General features: G+C 46.3%; 1 protein-coding gene across 3 annotated transcripts in view; it reads left to right on the forward strand.

Annotated features, from left to right (window-relative positions):
- heatr5b (HEAT repeat containing 5B) overlaps positions 1-23,151 on the forward strand; it is a 71,397-nt gene that overhangs the window by 44,853 nt on the left and 3,393 nt on the right. The window contains exons 27-34 of one of the 3 annotated variants that reach the window (XM_080531648.1): positions 110-350; positions 8,517-8,762; positions 12,481-12,608; positions 13,410-13,554; positions 14,062-14,328; positions 14,630-14,854; positions 15,326-15,477; positions 18,710-18,923. In XM_080531648.1, the coding sequence (XP_080387774.1) occupies positions 110-350; positions 8,517-8,762; positions 12,481-12,608; positions 13,410-13,554; positions 14,062-14,328; positions 14,630-14,854; positions 15,326-15,477; positions 18,710-18,923 (1,618 nt within the window). Of the gene's footprint in view, positions 1-109; positions 351-8,516; positions 8,763-12,480; positions 12,609-13,409; positions 13,555-14,061; positions 14,329-14,629; positions 14,859-15,325; positions 15,478-18,709; positions 18,924-23,151 lie in introns of all 3 variants that reach the window. The other 2 variants (XM_080531650.1, XM_080531649.1) reach the window with 2 other exon arrangements.

Consider the following 23,151-nt stretch of genomic DNA (forward strand, 5'->3'; position numbering starts at 1 on the left):
TTCTATCTTTCACTGAGACACAGAGCTGACATGGGACCCCCCCCACCCCCCTCTCTCTCTCTCTCTCTCTCTCTCTCTCTCTCTCTCTCTCTCTCTCTCTCTCCCTCAGGTGTACGTCGTGGCCATGAAGATAAAGAAAGAGGCGGAGTCCAAGCCGCCCCAGCCTGTGTGGAGTGGGGAGGAAGAGGAGGAGGAGGAGGAGGTGGGGGCAGACATCCTCCCTCCAGACAGCCTGATCACCCTGGTGCAGCCGGAGCTGCCCTCCCTCAGCCGCCTGTGGCTGGCGGTCCTCCAGGACTACGCCCTGCTCACGCTGCCCCCCGAGTTCTCCAGCCAACTGCCCCCCGACGGTACACACTCTAAACTAAACCTAACCTACACACACCACACTAAACCTAACCAGATCCATAGCCTTTCTACTAATGAGTGTGTAGATACTAGGGCTGGATAATCCGTGATCCGTACGGATCGCCCTCCATGGTTCGGCACACATGTGTACCGTGGATCAATTGCAAAATGTTAACAAGTAATAATATTACTTAATATTAGTTAATATCTCTTGTAAATCACAATGTAGAGTTGCCATGAAAAGATAGACGCGACAGTTGCGGGCTTTGTTTTACTCTAAAGCGCAATGATAGGTTGATAATGCGAAAGAAAAAGAATCCGTTGTTTGCTCACTACACGTGAAGCTGGGAATCCACAACAAGGCTGCGTTCGTAAATCCGCTCTGGAATCTGATCAGCGTTCAAGGAACGCCTCTTGTCCAATCAAATTACTTGGTCCCTTTATGACGTCGGACCCAGTGTGCGCTCCGGCGCTCTCAAAGCGAATTTACGAACGCGGCCCAAGTGTATCATGGCGAGTGCTAGTTACGTTGTTCGGCGGAGAAGAACTCGAAATGCGTCCCTCGTCATTTAAATCCCATGTATGGGAGCACTTTGGCTTCTCTGTCAACTATGACGGGAGGCACGAAAAAGGTAGCTCGACAACTTCTGATAATGTAATGCATTTTTTTCATACCATGTTCAAAATAAGGGTTCACTTTATTATTTTGTTAAAAGTGGCATAAAACATGTTTATTCATCTGCTTTAAAGAGCCCAGTGACTCACTGCTGCAACCAGGCGCCTCCTCCCTCTCTCCTATCATTTAAATTGAGTGTATTTCAGTATAATTATGTAATGTTTGAGTGTAGAATTATATATATATTATATATGTTATATATATATTACCAGTTTTGACATCTTGAATGTTGTTGGTTTTTGTCACATAGTAAAAGTGGTGTTTTTACAGAATTCAAGGAAAAAACAGTTTTTATAAAAAGCTAAAATGTTTTGTGTTGATCTGAAAAATTATCCGATCCGTGACTCAAAAACCGTGACACGATCCGATCCGTGAGTTAGGTGATCCGTTACACCCTAGTAGATACTAGGGCTGGGCAAACGATCAAAATTTCTTTTTCGGTAATCGCAAGAATTAACGATCAATTATCGATTAATCGATAAGCTTTAATCTGTACGTTTTTTTTTTTCCTTCGGGAAAAACTTTATTTGTGTTGCTATTGCACACATTCATTCATTCACATTCAAACTAGACACTACAGTCAGATAACAATCCTCTTAAACAAGGCAGTGAGTAGCCTAAATTGTTTAACTTAAAAACACATTTTACGTTATAAATAAAAATATAGAAAATAAGTAACTCACCATAGGAGCAGTAAAAAAACAGTTACTCACAAATAGGAGGATGACTGAAAACGTTAGTGTCCTTAAGAGCGTCCAGCTTAACTTAAATTTAAACTCCAGCGAGAGACTGTAGGCGGCAGGCCTACTGGTTCTTGTTCAGAAAGATGATCATGTTAACATGTTCAGGGGTGAGAGACGAACGCAATCTGGTGACACGTGGACAAACTAATTTCCATTATTATTATTATTAAAAAATATAAAAAATATTAACGATTATCGAGCAAAATATTTTGTGATCGACCAAGATCCTTATCGATCAATTATCGATCGTCGATCATTGATGCCCACCCCTAGTAGATACTATATGTATATGTGGGAAAACCCGTCGGATGTCGCTGGCGTTCGTTTGTGGCAAAGAGCAAAAATAGATGGAAATGTCCTATTTCGGCGATTTTGATATTATGTGGTATTCTAGTACTTTGAACTCCATACTACATTATGGTGAATAAACATTTTAAGAAAACAAAAGAGAAAGTACTTATTTTTATGTTTTTGTGGTGGGTAGTTTGCTAGCGAAACAACGTCACGTTGAACGTGTCTCATTCTCAGTTAAGCAACGCACGCACACATGAGCGAAAGGAGAGACGATACTTCCACCTGTGTTATTGCCAGTTTACTGATGCTCACAATAAGCATAAAGTAATAAAATCTTAACTAGAAGACACACAAATGGATCTGTCCCTCGCATACCGACGAGGCGAGCAGACTAACACCGCATCACAAGCAGACAAACGAGACCGGCCGATCTGCATAGGCTCCTCCCCCGACCCGGAGGAGAAAGGGGTCGGGGGCAGCATGGGGGCAGCATTTCTCACCTTTCACTTTTTTTGACATGATACATTAAAATGCTCATAACTTTTTAAAATAAAGGGCTATCTCAGTCATTCAACCAGTTATGAATAGCTGAGAACTTCTAATTTATGGAAATATAAAAAATGAAAATGTCAAAATGCCACCATGTGAAGGGTTTTCCCAGGCCGCCACACATATAGTCCTTGGGCCAAACCCCCAAATTGAACATTTCATTACCAAATTCTAGATGTGATTTTTTTATTCCTATACATCCCTAGATTATGTTTTGATATGATAGACCTTTTGGTTTGGCAGCTTATTAGTGGTTATCACCTCTTAAAGGTACGGAGTGCTTTTTTTCAAAACCGGAGTTTTGCCTAAAAAAGTCCCCTGCCATATATTGCTCCCCTTCGTATGATTCGCGCCCAGCTGTGCTGTGGTTGTGATAGAGACATGAGCCCTTTCATGTTCTTTATGCGCCTGAGTCTCCTAAACACGTAGAGATGTTCGGTTCTAATAGGGTTAAATATTCAGCCTGGTTGTAAAGCAGGTCATGCTAACCCATCGCTAGTTCAAACAGACCGTAGTAGACTTCAAACAACAAAGAGGCCCGGACTCATCATGATTCTTATTTTCTTGCAAGGAGAGTGAATCCCGAGGTCTCCCGGAGAGACCCCGCATTCAAACTGATCTTTTCCTCTCCTGAGCCAGTAATTTTATTCTCAAACACAGAAAGACACACATGTACAGGGGGAGCCAGCCTCGTGAGGAAGCCCACATTGCTAAGAACACACATGGGTAGGGGGAGGCGTTTGATGAACAAAACAGTGTTTTAGCAAAATCAGATTTACGACCGGGCCCCTCGGACAACACAATGTCAGGAAGGGGAGGCCTAGCTGGGACAGAAGATAAGGTTTTGAGCTTGTAAGTTTGTGCACAGCAAAAAGCACAAGGTTGAACCTACGGAATTCACAGAACAGGACAAAGGACAAAAGAGTGTCCTCTTCAAAACATCCACAACATTATAACATTATGAAAACATCATTCAACCCTAACAAGAGACCAACCCTGAGTCGATCAAAGCTTCCTGCGCTGAGCTATGGTAACTTTACCGCACCTACCCCCTACCGGTGAATGCCTAATTTTTGCAATTTTCCGGAGGTATTGTGCGGTAGGTGCGGGAAAGTTACCATAGCTCAGCGTAGGAAGCTTTGATCGACTCGGGGTTGTCGCTTTGATCACCTGGCTCATGTCTCTATCACAACCACAGCCCGAGCTATGCGCGACTGACGCGAAGGGGAGCAAAATATGGCAGGGGACTTGTGGACCCGAATGCAGGACACTGAGGCGGAGTCAGATGAAAGGTCAAACCCATGGATGGGTACATTTATTGTTTTCTGAATTTGTATGTTTAAATATACAAATTATACATTATCTACTTAAAATATGCATTAATTTACATAGTTTTCCAGAATAAAAATCTAAAAGAAAGTGCTTAAAACAAATAAAGTGTGTGCTTACCTCCTCAATTAAATTAACTAATCTGGCCCCAGCCAGATCCATATTTAGAGGTAAGTTACCTCAGGTAACTTTAGCTAGCAAGCTAGTTTAGAGTTAGTGGTAATGTATAGCTGGTTAGATAACTAAGCGACCTTGGGTTCCCTGAAAGGTGCTATATAAATGCAAGTTATTATTATAACTAGCTAGCTAGTTTTTTCCACCATAAATCATCTCCTGAAGCCACAACCATCTCCCACTACTGAGGCTACAGAGCAGCGATGTAACAGCTTCATTGACTTTTTCAGATCCAAGGTCAACAACATTCGCTCTCTGATGCCCAGCTCTTCCTCTCTGTCTCCCTCTGCTACCAACCCCTGGCCTGGGAGTTTGTTTCACAGAGGTTCAACAGAGCCACATTATGGAAATCCTTAGAGGAATGAAATCATGCACTTGCGCCCTGGACCCCATTCCCACCGCTCTGCTCAAGTCATACACCAACCTTGCCTTCCTGTCCAAGGTGCTAGTGAAGGAAGTTGCTTCCCAACTCCAGGATCACCTCAAACACAACAACCTGTTTGAAAGATTTCAGTCAGGCTTTCGCTCAGCCCACAGTACAGAAACGGCTATGCTAAGGGTGACGAATGAACTGCTGATGACATCCTCCTGGACCTGACAGCAGCATTTGACATGGTGGATCACACTATCCTCCTAGAGCGCCTCCACACCACCATTGGACTCTCAGACTCTGCACTGAAGTGGTTTCAGTCCTATCTCTCTGGCAGGACTGAATACGTCTCACTGGGAGGATGCAAGTCCAGACTTCTCCCTGTTACCTGTGGTGTTCCACAGGGGTCGGTTCTCGGCCCCATCCTCTTCATCACCTACATGCTCCCCCTCGGTCGTGTCATCACCAGATATGGGATGTCTTTCCATTGTTATGCTGATGCCACACAGCTCTACATTAAAACTGCCCCAAGCCCCTCTGCAGCCATGTCATGTCTCACCACCTGTCTTGAGGAGATAAAGGCATGGACATGAACAACAACTTCCTTCAGTTAAACAGTAACAAATCCGAAGCTCTTCTTGTTGGCACCCCACACCAGGTTCAGTCTTCGCCCATATCACAGCTCACCTTCGAGGGTCAAGTCATCCCCTTCTCCTCCTCAGTCTCAAATCTGGGGGTTAGGTTTGACCCTCACCTGACCTTCAGTGACCATATAAAACACCTGTGCAAAACCTCCTTCTATCATCTCAGAAATATTTCCAAACTCCGTCCCACTCTAACCCTGTCAGATGCAGAGAACTTGTCCATGCCTTTGACTACTGCAATCCGCTCTTCATCGGAATTCCTGGCAAAAGCATACAGAAGCTGCCATACATCCAGAACAGCGCTGCCAGGATCCTGATGAGAGTCCACAAATACAAGCACATAACCCCCGTTCTACACTCACTACACTGGCTCCCTGTCTCATTCAGGGTTGACTACAAAGTCCTTCTTCTCACCCACAAATGCATCAACGGACACGCACCTCCCTATCTACAATAACTCATCACTCCACAAACCTCCACCCGCACCCTCAGGTCTTCAAACAGTTTGCTCCTCCAGGTCCCCATTACCAGGCTCCGCACCATGGGGGACCGAGCCTTCTGTTCGGCTGCGCCGTGCCTGTGGAACAGCCTTCCTAGCCAGCTAAGGGCAGTACAGAGCCTGTGGAACAGCCTTCCTAGCCAGCTAAGGGCAGTACAGAGCCTGTGGAACAGCCTTCCTAGCCAGCTAAGGGCAGTACAGAGCCTGTGGAACAGCCTTCCTAGCCAGCTAAGGGCAGTACAGAGCCTGTGGAACAGCCTTCCTAGCCAGCTAAGGGCAGTACAGAGCCTGTGCAACAGCCTTCCTAGCCAGCTAAGGGCAGTACAGAGCCTGTGGAACAGCCTTCCTAGCCAGCTACGGGCAGTACAGAGCCTGTGGAATAGCCTTCCTAGCCAGCTAAGGGCAGTACAGAGCCTGTGGAACAGCCTTCCTAGCCAGCTAAGGGCAGTACAGAGCCTGGACTCTTTTAAGACAGGCCTTTGACTGTTGAACTGTGTTCATTCTTGTGATTTATTTTGTGTTTTTTTACTATGTTTTTAACTTATTATGTTTTTGTTTTTTTTACTCTGTAGCACTCTGAGATTCTTTTGAATGAAAAGTGCAATACAAATAAAATGCATTATTATTTATAGTTAATAACACTTTAGTTAGCTAGCTAAACTAGCAAAGTAGCCTGTTGTCTACCCAGGCTTGAGACATGGTTTTATATTGTAGTAATATTAATGTAACTTAATTTACATTAAATTTACAGAAGATTCCTTGTTTGTAGCCCCTCTAAGTTGTAATGAGATCTGCCCCAATTACTGCACCCTGACAATATTTTTGTTTAGAATAAGGTTGGTAATTTAATGTCAAAATAGATGTATTGCTCTATTTCAGAGACCCACATCATCAGCAGTAAGTGTAAGTCTAATGATGGATCCAACTTCAGGTGAATGCAGCAGCAACCTGCCAAGAAAGCGGCATGGACAGCATCATCCACTGCTCTGATGATGGACAGCATCATCCACTGCTCTGATGATGGACAGCATCATCCACTGCTCTGATCATGGACAGCATCATCCACTGCTCCGATCATGGACAGCATCATCCACTGCTCTGATCATGGACAGCATCATCCACTGCTCTGATCATGGACAGCATCATCCACTGCTCTGATCATGACTCCAACTCAAACCTGGTGTCACCCCAAAACCTGGACTCATGGAGAACTTTGTTGAGGGCGGCAGAAATCAGAAAACATCTCCCAATTTTGGACCACACCTACCACCGGACTCCATACACCTACAGCTTTCACTGCCTTGTGGGCTAAATAAATGTAACTGTTCATCTGCCTCCGCCTCAGTGTCCTGCATTCGGGTCCACTCCCGTACAGAACGTAGGCTAACACACATTTTAAATGACAGCAGTCCATACTTTAAGAGGGGATAAGGTATTAAACTACCAACAACAAGGTCCAACAAGGTCTATCACATCAAATAATAATCTAGGGGTGTATAGTAATTAATTACCGTCTTTATCCAATCTGTGGTCCAAATGTTCTTTAAAGATATGCACATTTACTCATATTTTAAGTAGATAATACATCATTTGCATATTTAAACAGAACATTTCTGAAAACTTGTAATACAAAAAAATATTGTCTCAATGTAAGTAATCAACTGGGGAAGTTTCATGGTGATATCTATTAGGTAAAATGTTTTACCCATCAAAAAATCCCCTGCCCTATTCTGCTCCCCTTCGCGTGAGTCGCACGTAGCTCGGGCTGTGCTTGTGATAGAGACATGAGCCAGATGTCCTTTATGCGCCTGGGTCTCCTGAACCGCACAATACCGCATACCGCACAATACCTCCGGAAAACCGCAAAGATTAGGCATTCACCGGTAGGGGGTAGGTGCGGGAAAGTTACCATAGCTCAGCGCAGGAAGCTTTGATCGACTCGGGGTTGGTCTCTACGTGTTTAGGAGACTCAGGCGCATAAAGAACATGAAAGGGCTCATGTCTCTATCACAACCACAGCACAGCTACGCGCGAATCATACGAAGGGGAGCAATATATGGCAGGGGACTTTTTCTGTCAAAACTCCGGTTTTTAAGAAAAGCACTCCATACCTTTAAGAGGTGATAACCACTAATAAGCTGCCAAACCAAAAGGTCTATCATATCAAAACATAATCTAGGGATGTATAGGAATAAAAAAATCACATCTAGAATTTGCCCAGAATTTGGTAATGAAAATGCTAGTCACTGTTTCTGTTTTGTTTTGTTTGTTTTCTGTTTTGTCTGTCTGACCATTTTCTGTAGAATTGTAAAGCGTCCTTTGGGTTTTGGGCGCTATATAATTGTAAAGCGTCCTTGGGTCTTGGGCGCTATATAAATCCAAGTTATTATTATTAGATTATCTACAATATCTACTTCTGCTTTAATTCATGCAACAATGAACTGGGCTTTGGGGAAATACAGCAGAAAGAGAGAGTCAAAGCATGTTCTATTATAACTATTTGACTCCATTTCTCTCTTGTAGAAAACATCATGTAGATATGTCTAGCTGCTGTCTTTAGGCTGTCTCAAAATAACGACTGTTTTCGGCTGTGGTGCTCTACCTCCTGTGGTGCAGGACGTAGAGTCGCCGCCTAATGATCACAAGGTTGGCAGATCGGCGGTTCGAGCCCCAGCTGGCCACATGTCGAAGTGTCCTTGGGCAAGACACTGAACCCCAAAATTGCTCCCAGTGAGCGGGCCGATGCCTTGCATGGCAGCTTGCCGCCATTGGTGTGTGAATGTGTGTGTGAATGGGTGAATGAGAGGCCGTTGTAAAGCGCTTTGGAGCAGAAAAAAAGGCGCTATATAAGTGCAGTCCATTTACCATTTACCATTTCTGTGTGTTGCAGGAGGGGCCTTCTACACCCCAGAGACCATCGACACGGCACGTCTCCACTACCGCGTCTCCTGGGCTCCCGTCCTGCACGCCGTCTCTCTGTGGCTCAGCAGCACGGGGTTCGGGGCCAGCGAGGGGTCAGAAGAGGCCCTCCCCATCCACCCCCGGGTCCCCGGCGCCACCGTCTACCCCCAGGGAACCCCCGGGCCCACCAAGAACCTGGAGGAGCTGGGCAAGGACAGGATGCACCTGATGTTGGGTAATAATAATAATAATAATAATAATACATTTTATTTATAAAAGCACTTTACATATAAAATCTCAGAGTGCTACAACACAGTAAGATAAAGCAAAAAACATTCAATTAAAAGGCTAAAAAAAGGCTCTATTAAAAAGGTGGGTTTTAAGGCCTCGTTTAAAAGCATCCACAGACTGTGGTGCCCTTAGGTGGTCAGGGAGAGCATTCCACAGCCTGGGAGCAGCCGAGCAGAAGGCCCGATCTCCCATCGTGCGGAGCTTGGTCCTGGGGGTCTTGAGGAGGTTGGTGGCAGTAGAACGGAGGGTGCGTGAGGAGGTCTGAGGGGTATGGAGGAGTTCCTTGAGGTAGGGGGGGGCAGTTCCATGGATGCACTGGTGGGTGAGGAGGGAGACCTTGAATTCAATTCTGAGGGAGACGGGGAGCCAGTGAAGTGATTTGAGGATGGGGGTGATGTGATCATATTTGCGCACCCTCATCAGGATCCTAGCAGCGCTGTTCTGGATGTATTGAAGTTTCTGGAGGCAGCTGCTAGGAATCCCGATGAGGAGTGCGTTGCAGTAGTCCAGTCTGGAGGAGACAAAGGCGTGGACGAGCTTCTCTGCATCTGCCAGAATGAGTGCAGGACGGAGTTTGGCAATGTTCCTTAAGTGAAAAAAAGCTGTTTTGGATATATGTTTGATGTGGGTCTCGTAGGTGAGGTGAGGGTCCATTTTATGCCCAGGTTGGTAACAGATGAGGAGAGGGGAATGTTCTGGCCAGAGAAGGTGATGCTGGTGATGGTGGATGACCGGACCTGGTGTGGTGTGCCGACTAGGATGGCTTCAGTCTTGGAGCTGTTGAGTTGTAGGAAGTTGAGCTTCATCCACGCCTCTATCTCCTCCAGGCAGGTGGTTAGTGTGGATAGTGGCAGGGGTGCAGAGGAGGTGGGGTTGACTCTGAGGTAGAGCTGTGTGTCATCCGCATAGCAATGAAATGACATTCCATGCCTGCGGATGACACAGCCAAGGGGGCGCATGTATAGTGTGAACAGGGTGGGGCCCAGCACCGAGCCTTGGGGGACACCGCAGGTGACATTGTGGGTGTGGGATTTCGCCTTTCCCAGGGTGACGTGCTCAGTTCTGCCAGTGAGGTATGAGGTGAACCAGTTGTGGACTGTGTCAGAGAGGCCAATGGTGGAGTGCAGACGGTGAAGGAGGATGTTGTGGTCCACGGTGTCAAAAGCTGCTGTTAAATCCAGGAGAATGAGGAGGGATGGGGAGCCAGTATCTGCTGTCATCAGGAGGTCGTTGGTGACCCTGACCAGAGCCGTTTCCGTGCTGTGGCCAGGGCGGAAGCCGGACTGAAAAAACTCAAGGAGGTGGTTTTGATTTAGGTGATCCTTAAGTTTAGCAGCAACTACTCTCTCTAGTACCTTGGATAAAAGGAGGTTGGAGATGGGCCTGTGGTTGGCGAGGACTTCTGGGTCTAAGGTGGGTTTCTTGAGAAGTGGTCTGATGACAGCAGTTTTCAGCGCAGATGGGACATGGCCGGTCTGGAGGGAGTGGTTGATGATCTTGGTGATGAGAGGACTTATTGCGGAGAGATTGGACTTCACCAGGGCTGTGGGGAAGGGGTCCAGGGCGCAGGTGGAAGGCTTCATCGTCCTAATGATGTCCTCAACCTCTCGCTGTGTGATGGCCGAAAAACAGGAGAGAGGTTGGGCAATCCCAGGCTGTGGGTCGGCAGTCGGGACATTTAGGACGACAGAGCTGGAGAGGAGAGAGCGGATGTTGTCAACTTTTGTTCTGAAAAAAGTGATGAAGTTGTTGCACCTCTCCTCTGTGGCTTCTGAGTGTGAGAGAGTTTGTGACTTGAGAAGGTGATTTATGGTGGTGAAGAGTTGCTTAGAGTTGCCAGGGCTATTCTTGATGATGTTAGAGTAGAACTGTGAGCGAGCATCTCTGAGGGATTTAGCGTAGGCCTTTTGATGTTCTCTGTAGGCCTGTTTATGAACAGTCAGTCCCGAGGCCTTGAGACGCCGCTCAAGGACACGCCCAGCCGTCTTCATCTTCCGCAGTTCGCAGGTGTACCAGGGGGCTGAGTGCGAGAAGGACACTGTTCGGGATTTAAGAGGGGCGTGGAGGTCCAGGAGACTGCGCAGGGACTGGTTGTAGAAGTCCACTGACTCAGTGACTGAAGGGAGATTATCAGAGCCAGAGGAGAGATGTTGGAGGTCCAGGGTCAGGGCGTCTGGATTGATGTTTTTAAGGTTCCTGAAGTGGATTTGCCGCTTAGGCTTGGTGTGGGGGGAGGGGAACAACAGTTCTATTGAGATGGTCTTGTGGTCAGACACACCCAGATCGTAGACCTGTAGGTTGGTAATGGGGGCGGAGTTTGTGATGACCAGGTCGAGTGTGTGTCCCCTAGAGTGAGTGGGGACATCAACATGCTGTCGGAGGTTGAGGCAATCCAAAAGTTGAAGGAACTCAGCTGCAGGGTGACAGGAGGGGGTGTCAACATGAATGTTCATATCTCCAATGATTATGATGTTTGTAGAGGTTGAGCAAAGTGTAGAGAGAAGGTCGTGCATCTCTGAGATGAATGCTGAGTTAGCTTTGGGGGGCCGGTAAATGAGGAGTATGGACATGGGGAAAGGGGGCTTACATTTAAATGCAAGGCACTCGAATGAGGACTGTGTGGGCAGAGGGACGGGGGACAGCTCCAGTTCCTGTCGGTGTATAACAGCAAGGCCACCACCGCGACCAGTACTGCGAGCTTTCTCCAAATAGCTGTAACCAGGAGGACAGGCTTCATTTAGAGCGGAATAAACCTCAGGCTGGTGCCAAGTTTCGGTAAGGCACATGATGTCTAATCCTTTTTCCATGATGTGATCTTGTATGAAGGAGGATTTATTGTTGATAGATTGTGCATTAAAGAGTTCAATTTTAACATTGGATGAGGTGATAAATCTCTGTAGAGTCCGAAGCAGACTGAAATCCACTCCATGTTTTCTGTCCTGCTTGGTGTGTAGCGGTGTGCTACTAGTTTCAGGTGCGACGGTGTTCCGATGACACGGCAGACGTGCGACAGTGCGCTCCGTTGACCAGATAGATGTAATGAAGTTGCCAGGCTGGTAATAGACAAACTTTCGGCGTGAGCTTCTGTGAATGTAGCGGGGTCGGCGTAGAAGTCCAAGTTTTTGGATGGCTGGAATGGACGTTGGAGTGGTGCAGTTGTTGAGATTCAGCAGTAAAACACACACACACACAGTCCCTTGACCAAATGACCGACATGTCCTTAATTACAGTTAACCCGAATGATAATCGTGACACGTTCTAGTCTTTCGGTCCGCATATTTGCAACCAATCAAAATGTTCGGACTTTTCTTTTGAAACGTTGTTGAGAATCACAATCACTCAAGCCAAAATGCTGCAACGCAATGGATTGGGTGAGTAATCCCCCCACTGCTACCTAGTTAACTAGAACACTACTTTACATTGTTAGCAGGGTCACTAAATAAGCTGTGTTAGTTGACTAGCGACGTGTCGTTGATTTTCAACAACGCAGAAATTTATTTTCGAAAGAAAAGTCAGATCATTACATGAGGACTAAAGCATTAGAACATGTCACAATTAACAATGCATTCTTCCTTTTTAAGGAGATTTTATTATTTTCTGAGTCAACCCTACTTGGAGAGGAGTGTTTCTGAATGTGTTGTGTGTGACTGTGTGTTTCCTAGGTGTCAGTATTGAGTTCCTGTGCTTCCCCAGACCAGAGGAGCCCATTGAACACGTGATGTCCTGCCTGCAGGCTCTGTGCACACTGCTGGACTCACCCTGCGCCAGGACACACATCGCAGAGGACCAGGTAAAGGAGATATGAACAGAAAACTGCAAAATAGCTTTATGCTAGCTTATCCTGATGTGATTTTGAAAATGTAAGGATACTGGGTGGTAGAACGCACATATCTAGGTCATGAAAGGAGGGTCCTGAAATGTTATTGTGTGCAAAGATATAACATTTGTTTTTACTCACAGGGTCAAATGACCCCACCCATGGCTGTTCTAGTGTTAATGACCCCACTCATGGCTGTTCTAGTGTTAACGGTTTCATCAGAGGTGTGTGTGTGTGTTGTAGTTGTTTTAAGGGTTTTATCAGGGGTGTGTGTGTGTTGTAGTTGTTTTAAGGGTTTTATTAGGGGGGAGGGTGTGTTGTACCGTAGTTGTTTTAAGGCTTTCATCAGTGGTGTGTGTGTGTGTGTGTGTGTGCGTGTGTGTGTGTGTGTGTGTGTGTGTGTGTGTGTGTGTGTGTGTGTGTGTGTGTGTGTGTGTGTGTGTGTGTGTGTGTGTGTGTGTGTGTGTGTGTGTGTGTGTGTGTGTGTGTGTGTGTGTGTGTGTGTGTGTGTGTGTGTGTGTGTGTGTGTGTGTGTGTGTGTGTGTGTGTGTGTGTGTGTGTGTGTGTGTGCGTGCGTGCGTGCGTGCGTGCGTGCGTGCGTGCGTGCGTGCGTGCGTGCGTGCGTGCGTGCGTGCGTGCGTGCGTGCGTGCGTGCGTGCGTGCGTGCGTGCGTGCGTGCGTGCGTGCGTGCGTGCGTGCGTGCGTGCGTGCGTGCGTGCGTGCGTGCGTGCGTGCGTGCGTGCGTGCGCGCGCGTGCATGTGCATGTGTTGTAGTTGTTGGGTGTGGAGCTGCTGAACGTGCTGCACAGGCTGCTGCTGACGCGGGACCCTGCGGTGGTGCAGCTGCAGGTGACTGCGGTGGTGCAGGAGACCATCAGAGCTGCCCAGGACCACCTGCAGCACCAGAAGAGCAGCCGTGGTCAGAACACCAGATACTTCTATCACACTCACACTCATTAGGATGGAGAGACAGGGTTCGACATTAACGGTTGCCAGATTGCCGGGGGCAACTAAAAACATTCGCCGGGTTTGTTTACTCGTCAGCAACGACGCGCCTGTCCACCTGTCTTGTCGATCAGCGCGTACGCTTTAATTATATCTTCACTCCACGATCATCGAGGCTGGTCTGGCGCCTGCGCCGTCCGTTGTTCTACCTGCACACCGATACCCAGATCCAGGATCCTGCAGCGTCGCCGCTGTCGCGTAAACAAACCCGGCGAATGTTTTTACTTGCCCCCGGCAATCGGGCAACCGTTAATGTGGAACCCTGCACAGTTATACCTTCATTCTGTTACTGTGGTTTGCCTCGAACATTACCGGGCTCATAGATACCTCATCAAAGTACGTTATTGTTTCAATTATCCTATCCTCACCCTTTTAATCATGTCCACCTCACCTGACCCCCCCCCCCCCCCCCCCTCCCCAGGTAAAGAGGAGGGAGGAGAGACCCTGGGAGAGGGGGGGGACACGGGGGAGCTCCTCCCAGGGAAGTCCCTGGTGTTCGCTGCCCTGGAGCTGCTGGTGTTCATCCTGGTGCGCCACCTCCCCCAGCTCAACACCCGGGTGAACCAGTCCCCCAGCCTACTGCCCCCCCGGCCCCCCCAGGCCCACAGCCTGACCCCGGAGAGCACCCGCCTGGTGGCACACACCGTGTCTATACTGGCCTCGCTGCCCTCCCTCTGCTCACCCGCAGGTACACACACACACACACACACTCACACACACACACACACACACACACACACACTCGAACCCCGGCTGGCCACATGTCGAGGTGTCCTTGGGCAAGACACTTAACCCCAAATTGCTCCGGCGCCTTGCATGGTAGCTTGTCGCCATTGGTGTGTGAATGGGTGTGTGAATGGGTGAATGAGAGGCCGTTGTAAAGCGCTTTGGAATAAGGCGCTATATAAGTCACTCCATTTACCATTTGTATGAAAGGATAAAAACGTTCTCTAACATGTCCTTTGTTGTCCCTCTGTGTTCGTCCCCAGGCAGTATGACCATCCTGCCCACCGTGCTGTTCCTGATCACAGGCGTGCTGAGGGAGACGGCCCTGAAGACCCCCGACAACGCCCTCCCCCTCCCCGCCTCCGCCGCCCTGCAGGGCATCAAGACCCTCATAACCTCCCCACTGGCCCGCGCCCCGCAGACACACACACTCTGGACGGGCCTGGTCAGGAGCAGCCTGGCGTCTGTGTTGGAGTACTCCCAACCAGGTCAGTACACAGTACACACTGGTATACACTCCTCTAGCCAGACACCTGTTATACCCAGTGTGAACCCCCCCCTCCTCACGAAATGAACGAAATGTCACCTTTCCTTTTTTTTTATTTTATCCTAATTTCTATGTATATATATATATATATATATATATATATATATATAAAAAAAAAATAATACCCTAAACCTTGACACACTCCAGCCCTCAGTTCCCTGAGGTCCTCACCTGTGCTTTACCTGTGCTCTAGCTATTCCTAATAACACACACACACACACACACACACACACACACACACACACACACACACACACACACACACACACAAAATGACACTGTTCACAGGCACACACACAAATGTAAACATGTTTTTTCATTGGTCTGTGTTCAAGCACCATGAGAACAGGCTTCTTTATTAGACTATCTGAGGGAGCGTTTACCACCGGGCTGGTGTGTTGTGTCTCTGCAGATGAGTCCAGACCCAACCTGGACGAGGTCAGCATGCTGACGGCCGTCACCCTGTTCCTGCTGTCGGCCAGCGCCGAGGTGGCGGGCGTCACCATGCTGCAGAAGGGCTGTCTGGACCGCTTCAGGAACGCCCTCAACTCCCCTGACCCCTGGGTAAGCAGGCAAAGAGCTGGAAAACCCTACTCTCTAGACCAGAGATTCCTAACCTATGGGCTGCTGCCCTCTGGTGGGCTGTGAGGGTACTGCAAGTGGGCTGCCAAATCATGGGCAAAAAATATATAATTTACAAAAACGTTTTAATGGAAAAAAAGAATCATTCATGGTACTGTATTTTTTTCTTTAAAACCTTTAACAAATGTATCATCAGTGTGATACTACTAGGCCCACTGTATGTATGATGGTTGTATGATGATGCATATAATATATGTAGGGTGTTAGGTACCAATTTTAAAGATTGCTTTTGCTGGTACAATTGATATACATTGTTCTAGAGCATACTCTCAGAAGCACAGAGCACTTTGTTTTATGAAGATAGGACATACGGTTGCTGAGATACAACCCATTTTTGCTAACCGAGACAGGGTCAAAAAGGTCGCGCACCTAACAATGGACACCTGTCTTCCGGAATGGCACCAAATGGACCTTTTTATCACTATATTTTACATACTTTACTTCATAGCTTAAGATAGGTTGGTCACACTGTAATGACATTTTCAGGGATGATAGAAACTACTATGCATGACATTTAAAATAAATAAATATGAAAATAGTATGCTAATTAAATGAATAATATGCAAATGTACATGTTAATTTACGCAGATCTGTGGGGAAATCTTGATTAAAAACCGTTTTAACAGCTCCATATACCCCAATCACTTAAAATAAAGTGGTAACTTATTATAGTATACTATTATAGTATAAGTAACATTGCTCCCTTTGTGTTGAACATGATTTTTTAGTATGAATGAATGAATGAATGAATGAATGGTCTTTATTGTCATTGCTATAGTACAGGTACCAAACAACGAAATTTAGGAGGGGTGGCTCCCCTGGTGTTAGGAAAGAAAAAAAAAACTTTAAAAAAACACAAGGGAAGGAGCTGGTTTACATAAATAAAGGCTATGTACACTATCCACTATACTATACTGTACAGATAGACAACTAGGGTTGTCATATTGCACATAGTGTTATTGCACATTTATTTAAAGTGTCGCAGTTTGCAGGCTTGAAATGTACATATTTGTGCCTCAGCACTACACCTGATTTTTTCAGTCCAGCAGCTGCCATCAATCCGTCCAGACTGTCCAGGGCCCAGAACCTAGGTCTTTGCTGTGTTCAGGGCCTGGATGGCCCTGGGGTAGAAGCTGTTCTTCAGTCTGTTTGTCCTTGCGGCCATGGTCCTGAACCGCCTTTTCGAGGGCAGCCGGGTAAAGTGTTCGTACCCAGGGTGGGTTGGGTCCCTGGAGATCTTGGAGGCCTTCCTGAGACAGCGTGTGTTGTACAGCTCTTCCAGAGAGGGGAGGGGGGCGCCGGTGATCTTCTGGGCTGTTCTCACGACTCTCTGTAGCGCATTTCTCTCCGCGGTTGTGCAGCTGGAGAACCAGTTGCAGATGCCGTAGGTGAGGATGCTCTCCACTGCGCCGCGGTAGAAGGTCACCAGTATCTCCTGCTTGCTGTGTTCCGCATGTATAGCCGCTGTTGTGCCTTCTTGATGGTGGCTTTTGTGTTGTCCTTCCAGGACAGGTCATCCTGCATGTGCACCCCCAGGAATCGGAGGGTTGAGACTCTCTCCACGCTCTCTCCGTCGATGAGCAGGGGCTGGATCTCGGACTTTTTCCTCCTGAAGTCTACGATGATTTCCTGGGTCTTTGACTTGTCTTTGACTTGTGTCTCTTGACACAATATGTGATTGTGATAATTGTGATTTAAAATCCATATTATGACAACTATTTCTATAATAGGCGAATCAGTATTGTGACCATGCTGAGTTATGAAAAACCCATTTTCATGTAGGCTAACTATTTATTTATTTATTTAATAAACAATGAGTTATAATCAAAGATGATATATGATCAAAGGACAGCTAACACTCAATAGGCTTAGCCCTTAGCTGTACTATAGACATTTTTTTATATTATGACTAAACCAATGTCAAATGAAAGAAATTAGATTCCAGACATTGTATCAAATCAAATCAAGTTTTATTTATATAGCTCATTTCTCACAAGATGTGACTCAATGCGCTTCACATACTGACAGAGCCACAAGCAGGCAAAGGTAAAACATCGGTACACCAGCTGCTGCCGCGTTGCTCCACTGAAAGCCCGCTGCTGTTTCACGCTGCGGTGGCTATCACCATAAAAGAAAACCCGGATCGCATCACGGATCTGGATCAACCACCAACAACCTGTATATCAAAATTTAGCTTAGAACTTGCAGTTTCTATCTAGCTATGTTGTGAATACATATCTGTAAGAAATCCTGTCATAATATCGAAGTAAAATGGTTCTTACCTTGTATTTCAGTCAATATTCGTTGTCTGCTTTCACAACACACTTGTGGAGGTCGGGATGAGTCTTGCCAAGGAAAACTCACTTGACTCCAGTCCAGTTTTTATTACTGCAGTTTGCGAAAGAAAGATATTTGGCCACACTAGGTTTTGCGGCGAGCATTAAAAAGTGAAATCTCACGAAACCGAGCGTTCTACGGGTCTGTCCCTGCAAACATGATCTCATAACTTATGATTATTAAAACGGACATTGACAAAATAATACAACACTTTAAAAAACACATAGAGGTATATTTTTATGTTGAAATGTAACAATATATTGTCATAGAAATGCCACAAAAGTGCATTTGATATTGTAGTAGCATGTTATTTTTGTAGAATTATTCCTAGCGTCCACATTCTGTCACGTGACCTAACTCCCTAATATATGATATATGATTACGATGATGCATATGAAATATCCAATAAGAATAAGAGAATAATGATGAGACACCAAAAAAAATGTGTACGCGTGCGTAAAAATGGCTGTGTGGGCCCATGAATACTTTTGAGATTTTTAAGTGGATCCTTGAGTCCAAAAATGTTGGGACCCGCTGCACTAGACCAACACAAACCGTCCATAGTAACAAGGTGTGTTGTGGCCTGGAGTGGTCCAGTGGTCTAGCACCGTGGTCTACAGTGCACACATTATGCCCATGTCGGCATGGGTTCGAATCCGGCCCCATGCCCTGCTGACATGCCCTCCTCTCTCTCCCTTCTTCTCCTTACTTTCCTGTCTGTCTTCACTATATCTGTCCAATAAATATGAGTGGGACTGCCCCACTCAGAACATAAAGAAATAATAAATAATAAGGTGTGTTTGTTTCTTCACTGCAGGTCCAGGCCCGGTGTTACCAGCTGCTGCTCTCGGTGTTCCAGCACTCCAGCCGGGCCCTGTCCACCCCCTACATCCACGCCCTGGCCCCGCTCATGGTGGAGAAGCTGAAGGCCGTGGAGCGCAACCGCCCGGGCAGCACTGCCGAGCTGCAGGCGGTCCAGGAGGGCATCAGGGTTCTGGAGACCCTGGTGGGCATGGGAGAGGAGCAGAACCGTAAGTGGACCGGGACCTGTCAGTCACACTAACACTCACACTCACACACACACACACACACACACACACACACACACACACACACACACACACACACACACACACACACACTCACACACTCACACACTCACACACTCACACACTCACACACTCACACACTCTCACACACACACACACACACACTCACACTCACACTCACACTCACACTGGGACCTGTCAGTCACATAAGTTCATTACAAAAAACATCATGGCTCCAAAAAAAACAACAACAACAACAAAAAATATATTGTTATTGTACATCTGTCATTTCTACCTTATAGTAGAGCGGCTTAGCACAATCATTGTGCACTTTTTGAAGAAAGCATGACATTTCTACCATAGTTAGTACATACCATAAGGTTTATTTTCAGATGTGGAGGGAAGTCAGATTTGACCCCAGAGGCCCGGGAGGGGTCAAAAACACGCTTAATTTTGGAACCAAACAGAGTAGAAAAACACTTTAGGTGTCCTTTCCAACTAAGTTAGGGATGCCCATTCATTTGGTGATACTTTTGAGATTGCCAGAATTCAAGAAAATGCAATTAGGTCAAAGTCAAGGTCAAATTACATTGAAATGACATGATTACATTAAACTTTGCTTCCATTTTGACACTATTAGTTAGTGTAGAGGAGTAGTACACACTATGCAGACATAGGCAGGCAAAGGATGCAAAAAGGTGCTTAATTTCCAAAACAAAATTGTACACAGAACTCAAAGTACACACAACTAACAAACTAACGACAAACCGACGAAAGACAAGGGAAGACATGAGGGGATATAAGGGAAGACATGAGGGGATATAAGGGAGGACATGAGGGGATATAAGGGAGGACATGAGGGGATATAAGGGAGGACACAAGGGGATATAAGGGAGGACATGAGGGGATATAAGGGAGGACATGAGGGGATATAAGGGAGGACATGAGGGGATATAAGGGAGGACACAAGGGGATATAAGGGAGGACATGAGGGGATATAAGGGAGAACATGAGGGGATATAAGGGAGGACATGAGGGGATATAAGGGAGGACACAAGGGGATATAAGGGAGGACACGAGGGGATATAAGGGAGGACATGAGGGGATATAAGGGAGGACATGAGGGGATATAAGGGAGGACAAAAGGGGATATAAGGGAGGACATGAGGGGATATAAGGGAGGACACAAGGGGATATAAGGGAGGACATGAGGGGATATAAGGGAGGACACAAGGGGATATAAGGGAGGACATGAGTGGATATAAGGGAGGACACGAGGGGATATAAAGACAAGGGAAGACATAAGGTGATATAAGGGAAGACATGAGGGGAACAAAAGCACAGATCAGTGCACTTAAGTGCAACTTTGGCACACTTGCACCATCCAGTGCACCCTGTCTCACAGCGACAGCGGATTAATTCATGGCACGATTTTGATGCTTCAGGGAGAGTGGTCCAGAGCGGCTGCCACCCAGTTCTTTCCTTTGTCCAGCCCCAGTCAGATGGCTCTGGCATCTCTGGATCCAGGACCAGTACCTGGTTCCAACAGTTGGCCTGGTAGCAAGTGCGCTTGAAGTGCTCTTTGAGGGCTGCCTGGGTTGGAGGAATGTTCTCTAAAGTTCTGGACTTCTGTGTGAAGAGCTGTTTCCTGGCATCATTCACCTCCGTGCTCTCACTGGTTCGGTCATCAGCACCACAAATCGTTTTAGCAGTAACTTTGATTCTTCACTGACCTCACTTGGCATGCACAGGAGTTCATGGAAAGCATCATTGACCTCTGGGAAAGACTTCCAAGTCTCCCAGGCAGTCTTCTTTCCTCGGCCAGCGAATGCAGAGACAGTGTCACACCCAGTGAAATCGTGAAAGACTGTTAGAGTCTGGCACTGTGTAGGATTCATTGTGGCAACCATTTGGTGAACAGCTCATTCGGAGCGGCCCATTAGTCTGGAACGCACGTTGAACGTTCGAACGATAAGATTTTGATGGGCCGTTGATGGCCCTACCAGGGCTACAGAAAAGCGAAGCAACGTAGCGAACAGGTGCGCAGGCGTGAAGGGCTGAAACTGTAATGTGCGCGTGAAACTCCTTGGTGAAGAAATTGGTGACAGAACGTCAGCCGCGGTTTTTGTATGCTGAGAGAAGACAAGGACTGAAGTCGCAAATACTGAGATAAGAATGTAACGTTAACAAAATACAAATTGCTAGCTAACGATAGATGGCTAACTTTGGTAGGCCTACTAACATTTGGTACTAACATTACTGTTAGTGCAGTACAGATACAGTACAGATAACTACTAACGTTAGCGTTGTCAGCCTATTTTGCAAGCTGTTAGCCCCTTTCACACATAGTTCCCTGTAAATTAAATGGAATCGCAACCCAGGTCCGCCAGTGATTTTCGCCGTTTAATGAGCTAAATGCCCGAAAAATATGATGATGAATACATATAAAACTGAGGTATGATATATGGCAGATATATGGCAGTCTCAGGCGCCTGTCACGTCTCCAGTAGCTACATTAGAACGTTGCATCATTTGATACATATAAGGATCTTGTAACATTGCAAACAATGGCAAAATTTAAATAGTTTACTCTATGTTCAACTGGAAAAGGTAGTGACAGAAGGTTTTCGTGTTTTGATTTCGCTGGGAGTTCGTTAAAAATGCCTTTCCACCAAGGAACCGTGGAGCCGCGCCGTGTGAGCAGGCTGAGGGTCATACAATATTTGTATATTAAAGGCAACGCCGCGGCAGTTGAACATAGAGTAAACTATTTCAATTCTGCCATTGTTTGCGAAGTTACAAGATCCTTACATCCCGTCAAGATCCTTGATGATATAAATATGATGATAAATACATATAAAACGGCACATACTGTATATGGCAGTCTCACGCGCCTGTCACGTCTCCAGTACATTAGAACTTCGCATCCTTTGATACATATGACGGGATGTAAGCATCTGTAACTTCGCCGCGGCAGTTGAACATAGAGTAAACTATTTCAATTTTGCCATTGTTTGCGAAGTTACAAGATCCTTACATCCCGTCATATGTGTCAAAGGATGCGAAGTTCTACTGTACTGGAGACGTGACAGGCGCGTGAGACTGCCATATATATCATACCTCCGTTTTATATGTATTTATCATCATATTTTTTGATATATAACGGAAGTATGATATATGGCAGATATATGGTATATATGTGTTGAGCTTGGGTGCACATGAATCGCGTATGAACAATAAGTAAAGCAGACTCGGTATTCTCTTCTGCATGTCTCCGGTAAGTTTATTCACAGACTGACAACAGACTCGACAGTCAACGTAGTGACGTCACATTAGCACGTACCTTCATACAAGAACAGAATAACAGTGCGACTGCTACCGTAGTACACAGACTAAGGGCGTCATCAAATCTATATATATATATTATATATATATATAATTATTTTTCGCGCCCCCCCTGCACTACCCCCCACGCCCCACAGTTTGGGAAACACTGTACTAGCTTATATTAAAGCTGCGCTGTTGCGCATTTCATGAGAAGTTGTCAGTCTAGTTTCTTATACAACATACTGTATGTGTATGTTTACATGTGAACATGTAAAGATACTTTATTTGCACTTAATTATACATATTTAATAATTATATATATATTCATATTTTCGTTTTTGTACAGAAACAACTCACTAAAACTATTGCATAACTGATTTGGAGAAAAAAAATCCACCTCTACCCCCCCCATTTGGTACCATGCCATATCGTGGCTTTTGCTGAAATGACACCACTGGTCTCGTAGCCTATTGGAGTGTGTGTGTGAGTGAGGGAGAGTGAGAAGGAGTGCTTTTGTGAGCCCGCATGTATGATGTGTCTCTTTCTGGTACCCCAATAATCTTTTTTGGCTCTCAGTCTCCGACTGCCCTAGCAGGATCCGGGTCTCGTATCCTTCTCACCTTTTTCACCCCGACCTGTTTTCATGCCTGACAGCTATGTACCGTAAGCTTGACCCGACACCAAAGGCAAACCACAGCTCATCAGGAGCTATTTTGCTGAATGAAGCCACAGCCAGTACCACCACATCAGTATCAACGGTACGTATGGTCACCTTCTTACAACCTTTCTGCACAGCATCTGCCACATGCAGAAGTAGACGAGTGTCACACTCGTCTAGCGAACATGGGGCAAGGCAGGCCAAGCATGACTCCGCAGGAGAGCA

The sequence above is a fragment of the Nansenia antarctica genome (genome assembly GCF_963989245.1).
Source record: "Nansenia antarctica genome assembly, chromosome: 1".
Taxonomy (NCBI): domain Eukaryota; kingdom Metazoa; phylum Chordata; class Actinopteri; order Argentiniformes; family Microstomatidae; genus Nansenia; species Nansenia antarctica.